An 18,509-nucleotide genomic window follows, 5' to 3' on the forward strand; every position below is an offset into this window, starting at 1 on the left:
ATTGGGGTAACGACAGGCACCCAATGCTAACTTCTAATGGCCAGGCCTCTCTCTTCTGTAGTTCAAGGATCCTGTGCCTGTTGGTAGAAGTCCTGTCATTTCTCCTACCTGTAGCTACAGGTGGCAAAAGGGACAGTGGGTTAGAGAACTGGAACCAGAGGGGGACCTGCTTTAGGTCTTACCCAGGTCTAAGGACAAGGCTATACACAGGAGAGGCGGAAGGTTCAAGGATCCCAGAGGGTAGGGCGGGGTAAGGGCAGGGCTGGGAGCATTGTGTTCACAAAAATCAGAGGAAGAGGCGTGCTGCCTCTGCTGAGGGAGTTACTGACTTAATTGGCCCGAGGCGATGCTGTGTAAGCCATCGGCTGCCCCATTTTCTGTTCTGCTGCTGAAGACACTGCTGCAGTTGGCTGGGGCCACAGGCCGGGGAGGTGTGTGATGGGCAGCACCTAATCCTGGCTCCCAGGAGACTCCTGTGTTGGTGTGGCATTGAGGGGCTCCACAGCCAGCTGAACAGAGCAGAAATGAAATGGGGACCTGCTACAACCACAGAGACTGTAACCTCTGGAAGCATGGGCTCCAAGCCAATTATTAAGGGACTCCATAAAACAAGAAAACAGGGGCCTGGGAGGCCAAGAAGTGGATGGTTCCATTCCGGGTTCATTAACTGACGCGTGGCAAGGATGTTGGCCACGTACCTGCCATGGCTGCCGTCACCCGTTCTTGCCCATCCAGTCAGGCAACCCGTTTTATATCGGGGTTGCCCTGTAACAACAGGACCCCAGAGGATGGGCTGCAGGCGCTCCACTGAACAATGCCCAGATTGCAGGACTCCTGAAAGAGGGCAGTGACCTGCCTATGATCACCCACCTGTCTCGTGTGGAGAGAAGAAGCCCCGTGGTTCTGCTCCCAGCCTGCTATGCCACCTCACCCCATGTCTAGTTAAAGCCAAAGGGAGGGGTGCTGGTTTTGCTGGGAAAACCTCCTCTATCTCTGGGCCAGAAATGGCCCATGCATTCTAGAGCTCAGGGAGAAAAAGGATAGTTTCTCCCCACTGTTTTTTTTTTTTTTTTTAAATTTCTTCATGCCCATTCATTTTTTTGTAGGAGATGGGTGATGGCCTAACTTGAGGCCATTCTACAAAATACCTGCTCAGTACTTTTCAAAGCATCAAGGTCATGAGCAACGAGCAAAAAGACAGACATGGTCACAGACCAGAGTGATGAAGCAGACAGACACCACGCGTCCTGTGGTGTGGATGGGATCCAGGGCATTGCTGGAACAAGGAGCAAAGCCCAGATCATCCAGTTAGTTCACAGCAATGTACCCACACTGGTGTCTTGGCGAGGGATGTAAGACGGTAACCTAAGACTTTAACAACAGCAGAACCAGAGAGGAGTAGAGATAAATCTCTATGCAATTACGATCTTTGCCATTTTTTATAGATCCAAATCCACTCTAAAATGGAATGTGTTTATATAGAAAAAAAGAGAATGTGGATTCAGAGTCCAAAGCTCCCTGTTTGCATCAAGAACCTGCTCCATGAATCATCCGGTTTCGGGCCTCTGCACTCTGTCTCTGCCACTGTTTCATCTTTGGCCTCCACACCCACACCAGGGTGTCTTTCCGCCCAAAAACCCAACAAAAAGGACCCTTTCTTCCTTCAACTTCACCACCCCTTCTGGGTGTTCTGTGCTTTAACCCCTGCACTGGGTGCTTCCTCACCCCCAAGTCCTCATGGAGTAAGCCACCAGTCCCTCACCCCCCGGACTCTCCCAGTTGGCCTCCTAGCTTATGGGCCACTGCAGACAGCCCAGGTGGGTGGTCGAGAGCTTTTCTGCTTGTGTTGTTCGCTCAGCAGCATGAGCCCACGAAACCTGGCCTCCTCATTTGCTCCTTAGTTGCTTAAAGTTTCCCCAATAAGTGCGTGCACTCCCACCTCTGCCCATGCAGGGCCCCCTCCTGGGACGCCATCCTGGCCACCTGGGCTGCAGCTTCCACATCAGGAGCCCCTTAGTCTCCTCAGGGAAATGCCACCCAGGAGCTCTGCATTTGGCTTCTTTCCTCCTGCATCCAGACCCTCTGCCCTGCCTGATGCGTCTCTGGGTCTCGCTGGAGCACAGGCCCCTTAAGGGCCAGGCTCTGTCTCCAGCAGGTCAGAAGCTGCCCCACCCAGACCTGGACAGAAGAGTCGCTGGCAAATACGTAATCATATTTGCCATCAGGCCCATGAAGGAAAACCTCTGAAACCCACGGAGTTTCCTTCGCCCTCTCCTGGAGCAGCCTCTTGCCCACGCGGCTTTCATCAGATGCATCTTCTAGTGTCTCTCAAGAGTGAGAAACTACAAAGCGCAATGACTTGCCTACTGCAACTGCTAGAAACACCCACCAGGGTAAGAGATGAATGTCAGAGTGAGATTTAAGGGCAGATCCACAGGAATCCTTTTGAAATGAGTTAATGACAAGCCCATGCACTGCGGAGTCACCCCCCAAAGTCCAGCCAGGCAGGCCATTTCAGGATGAGCACACAGGTAAGCCAGGCCCCCGGGCTGATGTTGGCTTCAGGGGACTTGAAACCCCAGCACTGTCCTGAGCTCAGGCACCCAGGGAACAATCTCCTGGTCATCTCCCTCTCAAAGGCACCACTCACTAAAAACACCCACACTAAGATCAGGATTTGAGTGAGTCACACAGTAAATCTTGCTGCAGGGGCAGACTGAGACTCTCACCTGAAAGCACATACCTGGAGTTAAAGGAAACATCTCCATTTCCAAAGAATTGAAAACAAATCAAAGTGAAATGCTGCTCAGGGGCACCTGGCTGCTCTGGACCTGATGCCAAGTTTGCAAAACTGGTTCCAGTTAGAACCTGAGGAGGCATTTCCATAAAGCGGCCCCACGGGTGGAAACACTTGAAGGAAGCTTGCAGAAAGATGAGAGGTGGCGAGAAGGAAAGGGCAGCTGGGTGCCTGAGGAGGTTTCAGAGTATGTGTGAGGAAGTGTGAGTGCATGTGAACGTGAGGAGTGTGTATGTGTGTGTCCGTGTGCGCGCATGCACACATGCATGGGGCCGTACCCCACCCCTCAGGTAGAAAGAACCATGTTCCCCTGTGAGACAAATCCTACTTCAAAGAAAAACCCTCATGACAAACACACTGGATGGTCTGGGCTAGGCCCCCTCTTGCTTCAAGTTCCTCTTTCTTCTGTAATTTGACCTGGGTGGTCCTGGGTTGTTTAAAAGGACAAAATATTCATTTTGCTTTCTCTTCCCAGCTGTCTTGCAGGGAGGGTCCAGAAAGTGGAAAGGGGATTCAGAGCCCAGCCTTCGGAGGCCACGCCTGACACTTTGGGAGGGGGCGGCAGGGGTGAGATGGGGTTGGGAAGAAGGAGGCGCTTTCTTTCCTGCTTGCTGCTGTTCTCTGGAAAAGCTCTCTGGTTACCTCAGTGAGCCTGTGATCAGTGAGATTCGGCAGCATTTTTCAGTAAAATGCAGGTGGCTTAATAGACATCAGGGCGAGTAAGGAGGCCACACAGGCCAGGTCTACACAGACTGGATGTGAGAATCACCAGGGGAATTCCCAACAGGCGCCCATGGGCGCTCCACCCCAGGGGATTCCGAGGATGCCAGGGGATTCTACCGCGCTCCTCTGCAGAGGACGGGGGGGGGCTAGTGGCAGGGCGCGGCCTGGGGGCCTCATTCAGGGCTGCCACCCGGGAGTTGTCTCACTGCCAACACTTTCCTTACCTCCTCTGAACCTTAGCGTTCTCGTTTGTAAACCCGGATAGTGTGAGACCTGTCCCGCTCTGACCAGGCTGAAGGGCGCACAGAGTGAGGCGACGTCTGTGAAACACGCTGGAAACCGCACGCTAGTGCCAGCCAGATGCCGAGGGGACCAGGCGATAACACCAGAATAATAATAACCCCGAGAAAGACACCAGACGACAGTGGGGTGATTCAGGGCCCTCGCAGACGTCAGCTGCGTGTCCTCCTACGATCGGAGGTGGCCGGGCGGGAGCGGGCAATTTAGGACACTGGGGTTCTGTGTTCTGTGAGTCTGTGTGTGCTGTGCGGACACACTTACCTCCTTCACACTCATACGCTGCCTCCCAGAGTTCCGCTAGGGTCAGATGGGACCGCTGAAGGGAGGGAGGGATGTAGGCTGAGGCTGCAGGGAGGCAGCAGCTGAGATGGGTCCTGGGGTCCTCAGTGCTTTGGTGGGCAAATCACCGCACAAAGGAGTTATTAAGGGAGCAGATAACAGGGAGGGGCTCTTACCCTTCTATTTTCTCCTTCAGTATGATCTGTATCAGCTTTCAAGTTGCTTGTTTTAAAATGAACAGATGTGGAACACCTTAAGGCAGAGTTGCCTTGCCACCCAGGAAATCAATGACAGAACAAATACCGAGGATGTGAGTTTCCCCTACCAGCTTCCCTGGGCCCCAAATACCAGACCCGCTTTAAGAAAGCTCCGAAATGCAGATAAGGGCCTCTGTGTTCACACAGGCTTCGACATTTAAAAACAAGTCAGGCCACCCAGACCTGTGGGCTCTGGGCCTCTCCCATCTCTATGGCAACCCTGGCTCACCACCGAATGCCAAGCCTCCGATGGGCCGGTCCTGCCAGCAAGAGCAAACAGGAGCCCAATCCGTGTAGCCTCTTCTAACCACTCCCTGTATCCTCCCCCCCAACTCCATATGAAGACTGCCGTTGTGTGTTTGGAAAGGCACAGCCACTAGGGCGGGATTAGAGGTCTCAGTCCGACCACACAGCAAAACAACAAAAAACAAACTCTGCTCTAATCAGCAGGAAAAATCACCACGACTTGCTTTCATTAAGGCTCACTAGTAAACTATTAGTTCACGTCAGAACTGAAACATCAACAAGGGCAGATTGCTGGCTTTGGTTTCACTAGGTGAGCTGGAAAGCCCCAGAGGTCACAGCGCTGGCGAGGAAGGCCCCCTTGTGAGGGTGATCATCCTGGAGAGAGGTTGGTCAGGCTGCCAGGGCCATCTTGTCCTCTGCTCGTGGGGCTTCTTCTGAGCTCCCCACCCTAGGACAGGGCTTAGATTTACAGAGCTCGTACCTAGAGGACACCGGTAACCTTTTTCTAGGGCAGAGCTTCTCAATGTGTGGTCCCCAGATCAGCTGCAGTAGCAGCCACCTGGAAATTGGCAGACATGCAAATGCCTTAGCCCTATCCAATTAGGAACTCCAGTGTGGAGCAACTAGCAATCAGCCCCTTCTTTGCCCCCATTCCCAAGATTCAGATGCTCCATCTGAGAACCACTGCTCTGCATTTAAGATTTAAGTTGTTTCCTGGGAGGACAGGAAAAAGCTTCCTCTGTTTTTGTTTGTTTGTTTATTGAGGTAATGTTGCTTGACAATGTTGTTTAAGGTATATAGGTTCATATCTTTACAAATGTACGTTATCACACCACACCCACCACCAAATATCCTTTACCACCAAAAATCCTTCACCACCTTGGGGGTTCTGAACCCATGGAACAGCTTTCTAAATGCTAGTACTGAAGAACATGAAGCTATGGAGTGCGGTGGGAGCTTTCTTCTTCATGCGTGTTGTCGAGAGCTCACTGGCTCTTCCCAGTGGGAGCAGAATTTCAGAAATCCATTTTGCACTCCCATCTGGAGACAGTGGGCTCCAGTGCCCTGCCTGGCACTGCCAAATCATGGGGACCGGGGCTAGCGACCATGCTGAGCTGAGCAAGGTGACAGTTAAGGGGGGGATGCCGACAGTAAGAGGGAAGGAAGCAAGAGGTAAGAAAGATGAGATACTGGCTGGACAACTCCACCTTGAACCCACTGAGCCAACAAAGTCACACTCAAAGGTTCAAGTTGGAACTTGCACTGGCTTCCAAATGGGCACCAGCACACAGACTCCGCCCCTGGGAACCTGCTCTCTAGAAGCCATAACCACTTGGTGGGCTTCTAAGGGCTCCCAGCCTCTGCAGCAGGGGACTCCAGGCAAAAGCCTGTCCCCCTGACATCCACAGTATTCTTTATGCATGAGTGGACTCTTTCTCAAACCACTGTAAGTTCTAAAAACCATTTTTTTTTTTTTTTTTTTTTAACGAGTGAATGCAGAGGCTGGTAGTCAGTGACACAGTTTATCGAGCTTTCCCTGTGACTCGTGCCAGGTTTTTCTGTCCACTTTAGCTCCTGCAGAGGCCGGGGAAAGGAAAATAAGGGGCATCACAATAGCAATTAATATCTATGAGTACCCACGTGCTTCCTGCTTGGTTAATGGACACCATCTCATTTAATCCTCTCACCACCCTTATCTTACAGATCAAACAGCCTCTGAGAGTTCAAAAAACTCGCCGAGAAAGACGCAGCTAACAGATCCATGTAGACAACTCAAAGGTACACTTATCCTAAAACACCAGACCCTCTCCCTGCTCAGCTGGTGAGTGCCAAGCAGGGGAAATCTGGGAACCCCTAAGAACTTTATTTTATTTTATTTATACAAGAACCGGAGTACAGGCCAGATGCTCGGGAGGGCGAGAGGATTCACCAGAGACAGAGTGGGGAACAGAACAGGCAGACTGACTAAATACAAGCTGAGGGGAGCAGCGGGTGAGACAGGAGAGGTCTGCTCACCATGTGGGTTGCTCCGAGGCCGGCCGGGATCGAACCGGTGCTGCAAAGGCTGTGGACAGCTTCACAGCGCTGTGTTCAACCACCTGTGCCACCAGGGAGGCCCACCCCTAAGAACTTCTGACACAGCACATGTGGTCTGGACATGTGGAATTTCCCAAAATGCTCTGACTAAAGCTTTACCTGCCTGATAAGGCTCAGTGGATTCAGACTCAGGGCATCCGCCCCAGCCTGGATGAAGGCCAAGAGAGCAGGAGGGCACTGCCCACTAGCTTCTCCTTCCCTCTTCCCTCTGTGGAGGCTGGGAAAGGTGATGTCTCAACCCACCATCACTGGGTCCTGGGAAAATGCACCTTGCTTTCCTCTTCTTTCTGTCCACACAGAAGCTGCGACAGCTTCGGCTCAGTCTTTCTTTGGGACCTGGTGTCAAGAAAGTTCTAGGCAAGAAGAATCCATCCCCTTTGTAGGAGAGGTGCTGGGGCGACCTCTGAGTTTGGAGAGGACTGGTATTCCCTTGGTTCCTATTGTTAAATTCCCAGCGAGGTCCCACAAGTGTGCCTCTGCCGTCTGCTTTTCCTTCCAGGCCATTTCCAGAAAACTGCAAAACTGGTACCTCTCCTCACCCACCTTTCCCAAACCGGTGATATCTCTGGAAAGACAAGTATCTCATTCATCTCTTGAAAGGATGAAGCCTCATGGTATAACTTCAGTTTTGAGTAACTGTGTGATGTGGCTCACACAGCTGAAGCAAGCAGAGGAGCTGAGTGTGATGGTTCAGGACCACCTCAAGCTCTGAATATCCTGAGGGAAGGGAGTAGTAGTAAGAGTAACTATACCCACATCTCCAAAAGCTTCCATCTGAGCTCTTGCTAGGAACTAGGCACCCCAAAAACAGCTTTATGGGAAATACCCTCTCCTGGCAAACCTAAGACTCTAGTTGTATCATTGCTGTCACTGACAGGTAAGGAAAGTGAGTCCATGTCACCAATGTGTGAACTTTACTCCTCAACCTGCATTTCTAACAAGTCACTTTCCCCTCTTGCACCATTACTCAGGCTTCTCAGGGGCTCTATGTATTGTTCTTTTACAGAATCAGGGCCTCAGGGGGCAAGCTGGCAGTAACTATCAAAAACTCAACCCTCCCAGAAAATCCAGGTCCCTGGCAAGACCGACTTCTGCCTCTTGTGTCAATTTAGTGCCCTAAACACCGAGATTATGGTACCTACCTCACCACCCATATAATTTAACATAGAAACCCCCCTCAAAACTGTGGAGAAAGTTCAAAGAAGTGCTTACTTTCCCCACGATTCCTGGGGCTTATTGGTGTTGTTGGTATCCTCAGCACATGCACAGCCTGCCTGTGGGCCCATGGCCTCCCTTTTTTTGGGAATTCTACTGCACTCTGGGTAGAGGGGTGAGGGTGGCTCAACATAAGTGGGTGCCATCTGCTTGCCAGGACTGGCTCTTGGGCAATTGCATTTGAATATTCAAGCCTGGTCACAGGCTGGGGTGGGGCTCACAGGAAACATTGCTGTAAGAGTAGCAGTGAGAGATTTCCCAGGGAGACCAGAAGAATGGGCCAGTTGCCCCACTCTTGGATGTTGTCTTCTGAGTTTAAGACTGCTGGCGGGACTGCCTTGTACCCTCCCAGGTAGTTGTGGTGAGCCCAGGTTGAGGAAAGAGGTTCAGAGAGGTAGCGTAACCAGCTCAGCATCACAGAGCAGGGATGGAGGAAGTCAGTTCTCCCGCCACTAAGGAGGCACTGTGCTGGGGTCAGTTACTGGCTGACCCCAGTAACTGAGGTCAAGAAACAAGAGCCAAGGTTCCCCAACTGCTGTGCCGGACCTCTCACCTGCCCTCTCCCACTGCCAGGACCCTGCCTTCATTTTAGGGCTCTTAAATATTAAAGAGCAAACACTCAAACATTTGCTCTGTCCCACACCTACCCGTCTCGTCCCTGGTGGAAGGGAGAAAGCTTGGTTCTCCCTCGGGGGTGGCAGAGGAAGAAGGGCCTTGCAAACTTTTTCTCAGCACATGTTGGTGGAAATTGGGCAGCTATGTGATCTGAACAAGTTCAAGAGTTGAGAAGGCCTCCCTTCCAAGGACAAAGTCAGCATCATTTCAAAAGCAGGGCCCTTACTGCCTGAGCGAGGAGAAAAATTTCAGCTAATATGATGTGCTGGTGAGAAGTAGTTTGGGGTGAAGGGAATGGGAGCAGGAAGGGCCTCTGGCTAGAGGAACCTCTTTCCAAACAAGCAATCTCATTTCAAATTTCCATCGCCTGGTTGCCAGACCTGTAGCATACACCAGCCCGCCCATAAATCTGTTTTTCTGCTGAAAGCAAGCATTCTGATCTTAACCAAAATCATCTGATGTAGGGGATTGTTTGGGGATGTTTTGCTTTGAATTCCAGAACACCGCCCATTTGTTTTCCATTCTGTCTGCCTCACTCAGACGTATGGCCATTCCACACACACCCTCTTGCTTATACACGGTAGCCATGGGGACCAGCTAGCCCTCATTCCACCAGGGGCAATGGATCCTGAGTGGGGGGAGATGTCTCCCTTACCTCTGCCTTTCAATCTTGGGTGTTGGCAAAGACACACACAGCAAACTCTCAGCTAACCAAGCCTCCTCTCCCATCATGGACATTCTGAACACCATGCCAGCCAAAGGAACAAGAGCCAAGGTTCCCCGCTGCTTTGTCGGACCTTGCACCTGCCTTCTCCCTCTGCCAGGACCCTGCCTTCATTTCTTTTAGGGCCCTTACTTATTAAAAAGCAAACACTCAAACCTTTGCTCTGTCCCACACCTACCGGAAGCACTTGATCTAAATCACTTAATTTTCACAGTAGACACATCAGGTATGTAACATTAACTACCATTTTTGTAGATTAGAAAACCTGTGGGTTTTGGAAGTGAAGGAGGTGTCGCCCAAATTCTTTTTTTTTTAAAGAATTATTCCTTTATTATAAGATTATTATTTATTTTGCGTAGAAGAACTAGGGTGTAGACCAGTGGTGTGGGGAGAAGTGTGGGAAGATTCACTAGAGGCAGAATGGGGAACAGAACAGGCAGACTGACTGAAATACACTGCTGAGGCGAGACAGGAGAAGTTTGCTGTGCCATGTGGGTCAGCTTCCTGGTTGAACTTAGACCATCACGGTGGTAGCACTGAGACTTAACCCCTTGGCCACCAGGGAGGCCCTGTCACCCAAATTCTTGACCCTTCTGTGAAACTGTCCTGTGATCCTTCAGAGTCAGGATTGTTCAATTTTATTCTTTGTTCCTCCTAGTTATATCTGATCTCATTTCAAAAGTGGCATCTTCTTTTTTTTTTTTTTTTAAGATTTATTTATTTTATACAAGGACCAGGGAACAGGCCAGATGTGTGGGAGGGTGAGAGGATTCACCAGAGACAGAGCGGGGAGCAGAACAGGCAGACTGATGAAATACACTACTGAGGGGAGCAGCGGGCGCAACAGGAGAGGTCTGCTGCACCATCTGGGATTCTTGCCAGCTGGCTGGGATCGAACTCACGCTGCAGAGGCTGCGAACAGCTTCACAGCATGGTGCTCAACCACCTGAGCCATCAGTGAGGGCCCCAAAATGGCATCTTCTATTTGTAAAGGTCCCATGAAAACCATGTGTAAGAGCAAAAGGCCCTACCTCCTCTCACCTGACCTGGAGCTGCCCCCTGGCTTGGCAGCGCCACCTGGCCTGGTATCTCTATGAAGGAATGGCCCAACAGACAAGGTCCAGAGCAAAGGCTTGCACTACTCTGTTTGGCCTCCAGCCTAGACCTTCACCCTTGCTGCACTGCCCAGAAAATCAGCGTGCACACAGCACTGTGCTGGGAAACAGATTCTCCAGAGTCACTTGACCCGTATTCTTCGCATGCTGGCCTCGTGACTGCTGCAGATCTGGCAAGCACGGTCACTCGTAGATGCCCACTGGCCACTGGCCTTGTATGGTCCCTAGAGGTATGGTCCCAAGGTAGGACTCGGAGCCTCTGCCCTTCCCCACAGCACTCTCCTGCTGGGAGAAAGAGCCTGGCACCGCCTGCAACAGGAGGATACAGCCAGTTTCCTACACTAATGGCCTGGTCCCAGCACTGGAAGAGAATCTAATTTCCAGTTGAAACGTGTTTTCTAGGTCTCCTAAGGGTTATCAGACTTAGGGAGTCAGGGCTGCTTGGCTGTAGGGGATTGGGGCCAGGGGAAGAAACAGAGTATGGGGATATTTTCTAAGGCTTGCAGAAAGGACATGTTAAAGGGTTTGTGCACAATCCTAACAGATTTAAATCCACAGCCCCACATCATAACATGGGCAGTGTCTGCATCACACTGAGTGAGCAGGGGGAGTCTTTGTGGGAAGGGTTTCCTGATCTGGAGTTGGCATTCTGCCTCAGGAGCAGTGCTGCCAAGGGGTGAGGGTGGCATGGAAGTGAGGCGTGCATACAAACCGATACACAGCAATGCGCACCTAGAAGGAAGGAGGTGATTGCTATTCAAACCTGTAAATGACTATGTCTTAGTCTGATGGGATACAATACCATAGATTGGGTGGCTTATAAACGACAAAATTTTATTTTTCACGGTTCTGAAGGTGAGGATGCCCAAGATCAAGGTGCCAGCAGATTTGTTGTCTGATGAGCACTGGGTTCTGAGAAGCTGGCCTCTCCCTACTATCTTGCATGACAGATGGGGGCTGGGGTCTCTTTTGAGAGGGCACAAATCCCACTTGGAAGGCCTCCAACCTCATGACCTAATTATTTCTCAAAGGCCCCGTGTCTCTAAATACCATGGCTCTGGATTTTAGGGTTTAACATATGAAGTTTGGGGAGATGCAAACATTAGTCTACAGCAAACGATCTTTGGAGAGGCAATGGGCATGATTTTGCTGATATTAAGGCTCAATACATAGATTCCAGCATTTAGCATTCGTTGGATTTAATCAACGGAGGTTTAAAGATAATACAGGTTTAAAGCTAAAATTCTCTAACAAATCTGTTTTCAATTCAATAAAACTGTGTGATTTACTTTATAGTACCCAAGGCCCCCATGGACGATTTACTCCGTGGCCCTCGGTTGTGTCGTTTCTGCACACGGACACAGCTCACACCAGGAGTGTGGAGACACAGGGCTGCCTGAGCGGGGGCCTGGAAGAAGTTGTGTCTTACCAGGCCTGGGAGGTATTCCCTGGGGCCCTGATTTTGAAGAGTGACTTTCTTTACCGAGCCAGCAAGAACCACCATTTCTGTTCTGAAGCACAATGCTTGGCAAGAGGAATGAATAAAAAGGACCATCAGGAGCCAAATTTTGATTTTTCTCTAAAAGTAGTTGCTAAACCTCTCTCACCCAGAGATCTCTCTGCAATCGAATGACCCCAGGCCATCTCCATGTCAGAGGGCATCCCCCCGCCCCCACTACTGAGCCAGACTGTGTACGGACATCTCCTGAGGAGGCCAAGTTCCCAATGACATTTCTCACTTTCCAGGCTCCTCAACAAAGTGAAGCACCCAGATTATGGGAAAACTAACCCAAGAAGCAAAATTTGGCTGGAAGCTCATAAAGTTGGATTCTTCATTGGACTAGAAATACGTACCACTCATTAAATTAAGAGAGTCCAAGCCACTCCTTGGGCGATGATTAAGCTAAGAGTCAGAGCAAAGATGGGTGGGGAGGCCCAGGCTGCCCTTGATCATAACTGGGGGAACTTAGGGTTCTCTAATGCAGTTCTCCCCCATGCAGTTCCCAGGGAGCAGCGAGGCAACTTGGGATTCAGGACAGAGCAAGGGTTGCCTGGAATTCAAGGGAGAAAAAACCCAATACGGATGTTCATAACCTGAGATTCATGGGCCTCCAGGAAAAACCAAAAAAAAAAAAAAAAAAAAAAAAAAGCCACGCTGTTTTTCTAGAGGCAGGTCCCATGATTTCATGGGATTCCCTAAACAGACTAAGATCCACCAGTCAAACATGACAGCATAGAGTATTAAAAATTATTCACAACTCAGGGTTTTTTTTGGAGGTGGGGATCACTAGATGGATGTAATTACTATAAAATTATCTCATTGAGGACAGGACGCCGTGCCCACAGCTGCATGCCATCACTTGATGGAAAATGAAAATGGCCCTGGACCAGCATTACTTTTTCCACTGAATGAAACAGGCAAGGGATCTGCAGTTGGATTTCAAAAACAGAAAGTCAAAAAAATGGATCATTAAGTTAGCCCTTTTGGTCTCCTGAATTCCCTCAGTGGCAAAGGAGAGCTCTGGGTACGTGAGAATACGGGTCCCACAGGCTCTTACCCAGATTTTCAAACCCCAGAACATGAAGTCATTGCTTTTCTGTAAGAGGTAATGACTGTTTCTCTAAGGCTGCAGAGTCCCACTGACCCCGACCTGGGTGAAAGGAGTGCAGAATATCGGCACAGCTTCCACAGGCTTCTCTACTCTCTCCTTCCAACCTGAGGAGGAAACAGGACCTCAGAAACTACGGGAGCCTGTGACCTCAGGTTGCTCACCCTCACGGCCAGACACACCCTGGAAAAAACTGGCCAGGTCTTAGTCTTTAGAAGAAAAGGAGCCTTGGTAAAGTCCAAGGCGTATTATTAAGTTCCCAACTGAGCCACCAACTCCCAAAGCCAGGCCTCCTCATAAAATGGAACCAAAGAGAAAAACAGACAAGTCACACAGGGGACACAGCCCTGTGTGTACAAGGGAAGACTCACATCCAACACAAAAGGTGTGAGAACAGTGATTTGTGAGGCCCGAAGCTGCCCGAGGCTCCCTGAGCAGGACGTTCTGGAGAGGAAGGCCTTCCATGGGGCTGCTTATCAAGCAGTTCCAAATCTGGGACTTAACCAGCAGCCTTTGAGTACAAAGAATAGGGTCTGGCATGGTGCCGTGGGCCACTCCTAAAGAAAGGAGCAGAGAATGTGTGTGGAGAGGAAACCCTCTGGCCCCTTGAATCAGGAGTTGGATCTTTGTTGTTGAAAATCCATAAAGATTTTCTGGGCAGGGAGAAGTCCTGTTCCCTTAGCAGATGCAGGCACCTGGCCTCACCTCTCTCCAAACCTGTCAGCCTCAGTACAAACGCAGCTGGCTGTGCCAGAGCCAAGCTGTCTGGGTGCCAAAGGTGGGAAGCCATTTCACGCAGGCGTCTCAGCCTCCTGCTCAGCCCAAAGGGGAAGTCAAGCTGGGTCTGGGCGAAGGGCAAGCAGGATGTGAGGGGTTTTGCCATCGTTTCCCCCCAAACCCATACTCTGCCCAGACCTGGACTCTTATGTCTCAAGTCTTCTCGACTGGGCGGTTTTCTTTCTAGAAGTGTGCTGCCCTGCAGTCAAATGTGCAGCCATACATGAAATGGAGTCGGAGAACCAGGCTGCAGCCATGCAGCAGCAGAAGGAAGATAGAAGGGAGGGCGGTGTGTGGGTTCTCAGTGTGCCCAGCACATCTCTGATTTAAACTTCTACATGTAGAAATTGCTCCCACCCACCCCACCATTTCAATCTACTCTGAAGGAATGACTAACAACAGCTACAGCTGGAAGGGCTTCTAGTACTGTGGGCACTCTCACTGAACCTCCCAGCAACCTCAGAGGAAATGAGACCCTGGATGGTGCTCTGACCACCAGGCTGTCCTACCACAAATGGCTGAAGGCAATGAAAACTGCTCCAGGAGGGCATCCCCTGGTGGCTCAGTGGTTGAGCACTGATCTGTGAAGCTGCCCGCGTCCCAGGTCGCCAGCGAGGGTCCCACATGGCGCACAGACCTCTCCTGCCACGCCCACTGCTCCCCTCAGCAGTGTATTTTGTTGGTCTGCCTGTTCTGTTCCCCGCCCTGGCTCTGGTGAATTCTCTCACCCTCGTGCACTTCTGATTGTACCCAGTGCTTGTATAAATAAATAAATAAATCTCTAAAAAAACAAAACAAAACAAAAAAAAACATAACTACGCCAGGAGTCGGGCCCCAGAGGTAATGGTCAACGCAAGCTCTGAGCACAAGCTGGGTGACCAGTGCGCTTTGAGTGGATGTGTGAAAATCCTATGTTTGCAGGTGGCAGGGAGGGACGGGTGCCATAGACTGGGTTTTAAGGTGGTTTGCTCTGGCATTGGTTTTATGGGAAACTGAGGTCTACAGCACTAACTCCACCTGCCAAATCACTGCTGGGGACAGGTCTCTGCTCATGTTCCCAAGAAGCCTCCCTTAGGTTCAGGTGACACCATTTCTTAGAAAATAAAGTCATGCTATTTTTTCCATCAGGGAGGGTGAGAGGCAATAAGCAAGGGGCAGAGGGAGGGAGGAACAGGGTCCTCTCAATGCAGGCCTAGGAACTGGGGGCTAGGATTGGTGGTGAGGGACAGAGCGGGCCCTAGTCCTGGCTTTCCACTTGACAGCGCAAAAGTTACTGCAGTGACATCAGATGTCAGGGCTAAGATGTTGGTCCATTTTTTGCAGGGTGGAAGGCAGGAAGTGTGTGAAGGAAATGCAGAAACGACCGAAACAGAACTTGTGAGACAGACTGACTGCTGGTTTGGCTGTGGGCATCAGAGGCCCTACTTGAGGAGCTCAGGCAGTATGGGCTTGGCTGTCACCCAGAGAGTCTGAAAGGGATGAGAGTGGTGGGCCAGGGCAGAGCATCCCAGCACCCCCATCACCCCTGTCACTGAGGTAAGCTGCTTCTCTCTGGATCCCTGCCAGACCATCCCCTGTTCATGAGGCACTAATGGTCACTGGCCTCACAACACCTGCTTTTCATCGGATCCCAAATACCAAGTTTATAAATTCCCAGTCTGGAGAGAACGTAGAGGTGACATCAAAACAATCCAAGTGTTTCCCTTAAATTACAACTTCCCTTACAAAAGAAATTTTTGCGACTTGTTCCCACCGTCTACCATTCCCACCCAACTGGGAGCGGAAGCAGGTTGTGATGGCAAGTTACCAGATCGAAGTCAACGAAACCTGTCTTCAAACTTACTTCCAATACTACTGTGCCACGTGACCCTGGGTAAGTCACTGAACCTCATTGGGGACTAGCTTCCATCAGTAAAATGGAAGCATCCTGCTCTGGCTCTATGATGGGGCGTGGAAAAGGAATTTGCAGGCTGCAAAGCACTGCTCAAGTGGGCCATGATATTCCTTTATTCCATCATTTTCTAGGGATGAGGGCTTCATCCCTATAGTGACCTTAATGCAGATGACTGACCAAGAATTAGTTCAGGAACATGTAGCTACTGCTTGCACCCTTCCCCAGCCCACTACCCACTACTTTCAACTATGTGTTGAAAGAAGTGATGATGGAGCGGGAGGACAACAGGATGAAGAGGTTGCAGTGGTGACTGTGTCTCTGTGATGTGATCCTGGGCAAATCATGGCCCCACCCTGGTTCTCAGCTTCTTCACTGCATATGAGAAGACTTGTCTAGATGAGCTTGAAAGTCATCCCTAATTCCCAACTGGACATTCCCAGAGTGAGCTGTTTGTTTCAGATGACCTAGCTGCTCAGCAGCACCTGGCCAGGCAATAAGGATGGGGGTGGCAGGCTGGAGACAGTAAGAGATGGAGCAGATACTGGCATGGCCCTGGGAATCTGCCATCAGGCCCCTGCAAGTGCCACTGGGCAGAGTGGGGACTGGAGGCACTCAGTGGTACCCCCAGCCCTAAACTCTGATGCCCCCCAGGCAGATGGTCGAGCTCTAACTAACAGACTGGCAAGGGAGAGGCTGTACTAGGGAGGAGAGAGGAAAACTCCCCAAAGGACAAGGGTGGGGTGGGGCTGACGCCTTCCCACATTCTTTTCTAGTGCCAGGGGTTGGTGAGAGGAGCAAGGCAGGGCTGGCTGGCTGGCTGGCGGGCTCACCAGATGGGAGCCCATGGTAGGAATACCCCTAAGGCAGCAAGGGAACACCAATGGGCTACCCTCACAGCGGGTGTGTTGGGTGTGGTCACTCTGGCAAGGGCAGGTCAGTCTCTGCTGGATGGGAAACTGCTTTTCACCACCCAAGGTTCTTGGGGACTCCAGTGGCTGGCTCCAGGGGAGTAAGAACATTTGTTACAATCCTCTCTGTGGAGCGCCCCTTTACTGTTCATCTCTCCTAAATGGACATCTCTCCTTTTCTCTCCAAACTCTTCCCTCTCAGAGGAGCAAATAATGCCTTAAACGGGACCCTGGAAGCAGATCACATAGGTTCCCTATTCTAGTCTCTGGGTGTGCCTTAACCCCCCCAAGGAAGGTGTGTGGGGGGGACATTCCCCTTTCCAGCGCCTCCCTCGGGCTTTCCAGCAGGAGCCCGGCGCGACGAGCCCGGCGTCCGCGCTAGGTGTCCCGGCCAGGTGAGTCTGCGGACGCGCCCAGGCGGGCTGGCTGCGGGGGTGGGGGCGCGGCCCGGCTCGGGGGCGGGGAGCGCGGAACTGGCACCGGATCTGGCGGACGTGGAGAAACCCCGGACTCACCCCACTAGAGGCGCCGACGGGCACCGGGCCCTCCCCTCCCCTCCCCAACTCCGAGTTCTCTCCAGTTCAGATACTCAACGCCCTCGGGGGAATAAAAAAAATCGAGACGAGCTAATCTTTCAGGTAGTTTCGAAGGAGCCTGGACTTTCTCACGGCGGCTCGGAATCACTCGGAGAAAATGGGGGCCCGAAAGTGCCCCCTGGAGGGTGGAAGGCGCCCCTGACCTCACAACCGGGGACCGGTCCTGGGCTCCGCGCTCCTGCCTGTGCAGGGCAAAAGCGCGAGAAACTCTGGGGTGCGCGCCCTCCCCGTGCGGGCAGAGCGCGCAGCCCCCCGCGCGGCCCCGGCCACTTGTGGGACCCCGCCCGGGCCCCCCGCCCTTGAGCTCCCAGAAAAGGCGCGCTCCGTGTCTGCCTTCCCCTCCTGGTCTCGGAGGGACTTGGGGTGGGCGCAGGCAGAACCCCCACCCCGCACCCCCGCGCAGGGAGACGCACCCTCCCGTCTCCACGCGCCAGCTCTTAGGGTCTCCCGCGCCCCCCAACCGGCTAAGCCAGGGAGGGGCCCCCACAACAGAGTGCCCGCCCCGCCCGGCCCGGGCCCCGCGGGGAGCCAGCAGGCGGCCGCAGGGCCTCTCCCGCCGCCCAGAGTCCCCCGGCGCGCGGGGTCCAGCCGGCCCCGCACGGCCGGCCGCGGGCAGGGTCGCCGGGGCGAACAGGTGGCCCCAGGAGAGGAGCGCGCGGCCGTCGCGCTCACTTACCCAGAAGATGAAGTTAAATCCAAAGAGCAGGTATTTGATGCACTTGGTGCCTCCCTTGACCGGCATGGTGTCAGCTAGACGGGTCTAGGCCGGGCGGCTGGGACCGGGGCGCGCGCGCTCGGGACGGGCGGGATCACACTCGGAACCGGGGTGCTGGCGGTGCACTGAGCGTCTCGGGCCGCACTTTTAAAAAACTGCCACTCCTTACGGCGCCCAGCAGGCTGCGGCGCGCATGTGCGCTGGCACGGCCCCCTCCCGCAGAGCCCGCCTCCCCCGGCACCTGCCCCGCCCAGGCCCCGCGCGCCGCGCCCCCCGGCCGGGGTTCCAGGGCAGGCGATCCCCGCTCGGCTGAGATAGGCCCCGGCTCAGCCTCGGCCAATGCCCCCTTCCCGCCACCCTCGCGCTCCCCTCCCCACGGCCCTGGGTGGTTCTAGAACGCCACTCCCTGCTGATCTGCTTTGGATTACGAGGAGGCCTCGCCGTGGGGTTCTCGCCTGTCAAATCCTGAGCCTCCCGCCCGAGCCCACTACTTTGGAATGCCTTTTCGGGGTCGCCGGGGTCAAGTTCCGCTGTCCGAGGCCGGCCGCCTGCACAAGGGGGGCTCTTCTGGCATTGACCTTGATTTGAAGGGAAGCTGCTAGGCTTTATTTTGCCCTGGGGCGGCTCCTTGCAATCCTCGTC

At 52.6% G+C, this 18,509-nt stretch overlaps 1 protein-coding gene across 1 annotated transcript in view; it reads right to left on the reverse strand.

Annotated features, from left to right (window-relative positions):
* CD9 (CD9 molecule) overlaps positions 1-18,027 on the reverse strand; it is a 32,177-nt gene extending 14,150 nt beyond the window's left edge. Inside the window, exon 1 of the mRNA XM_037514504.2 lies at positions 17,829-18,027. Coding sequence (XP_037370401.1) covers positions 17,829-17,894 — 66 coding nt within the window. The 5' untranslated portion in view covers positions 17,895-18,027. The remainder of the gene's footprint in view (positions 1-17,828) is intronic.
* Positions 18,028-18,509: the final 482 nt, after the last annotated feature.

This window comes from Talpa occidentalis, unplaced genomic scaffold, assembly GCF_014898055.3.
Source record: "Talpa occidentalis isolate TD23 unplaced genomic scaffold, MPIMG_talOcc4v2.1 talOcc4.16, whole genome shotgun sequence".
In the NCBI taxonomy this organism is placed as follows: domain Eukaryota; kingdom Metazoa; phylum Chordata; class Mammalia; order Eulipotyphla; family Talpidae; genus Talpa; species Talpa occidentalis.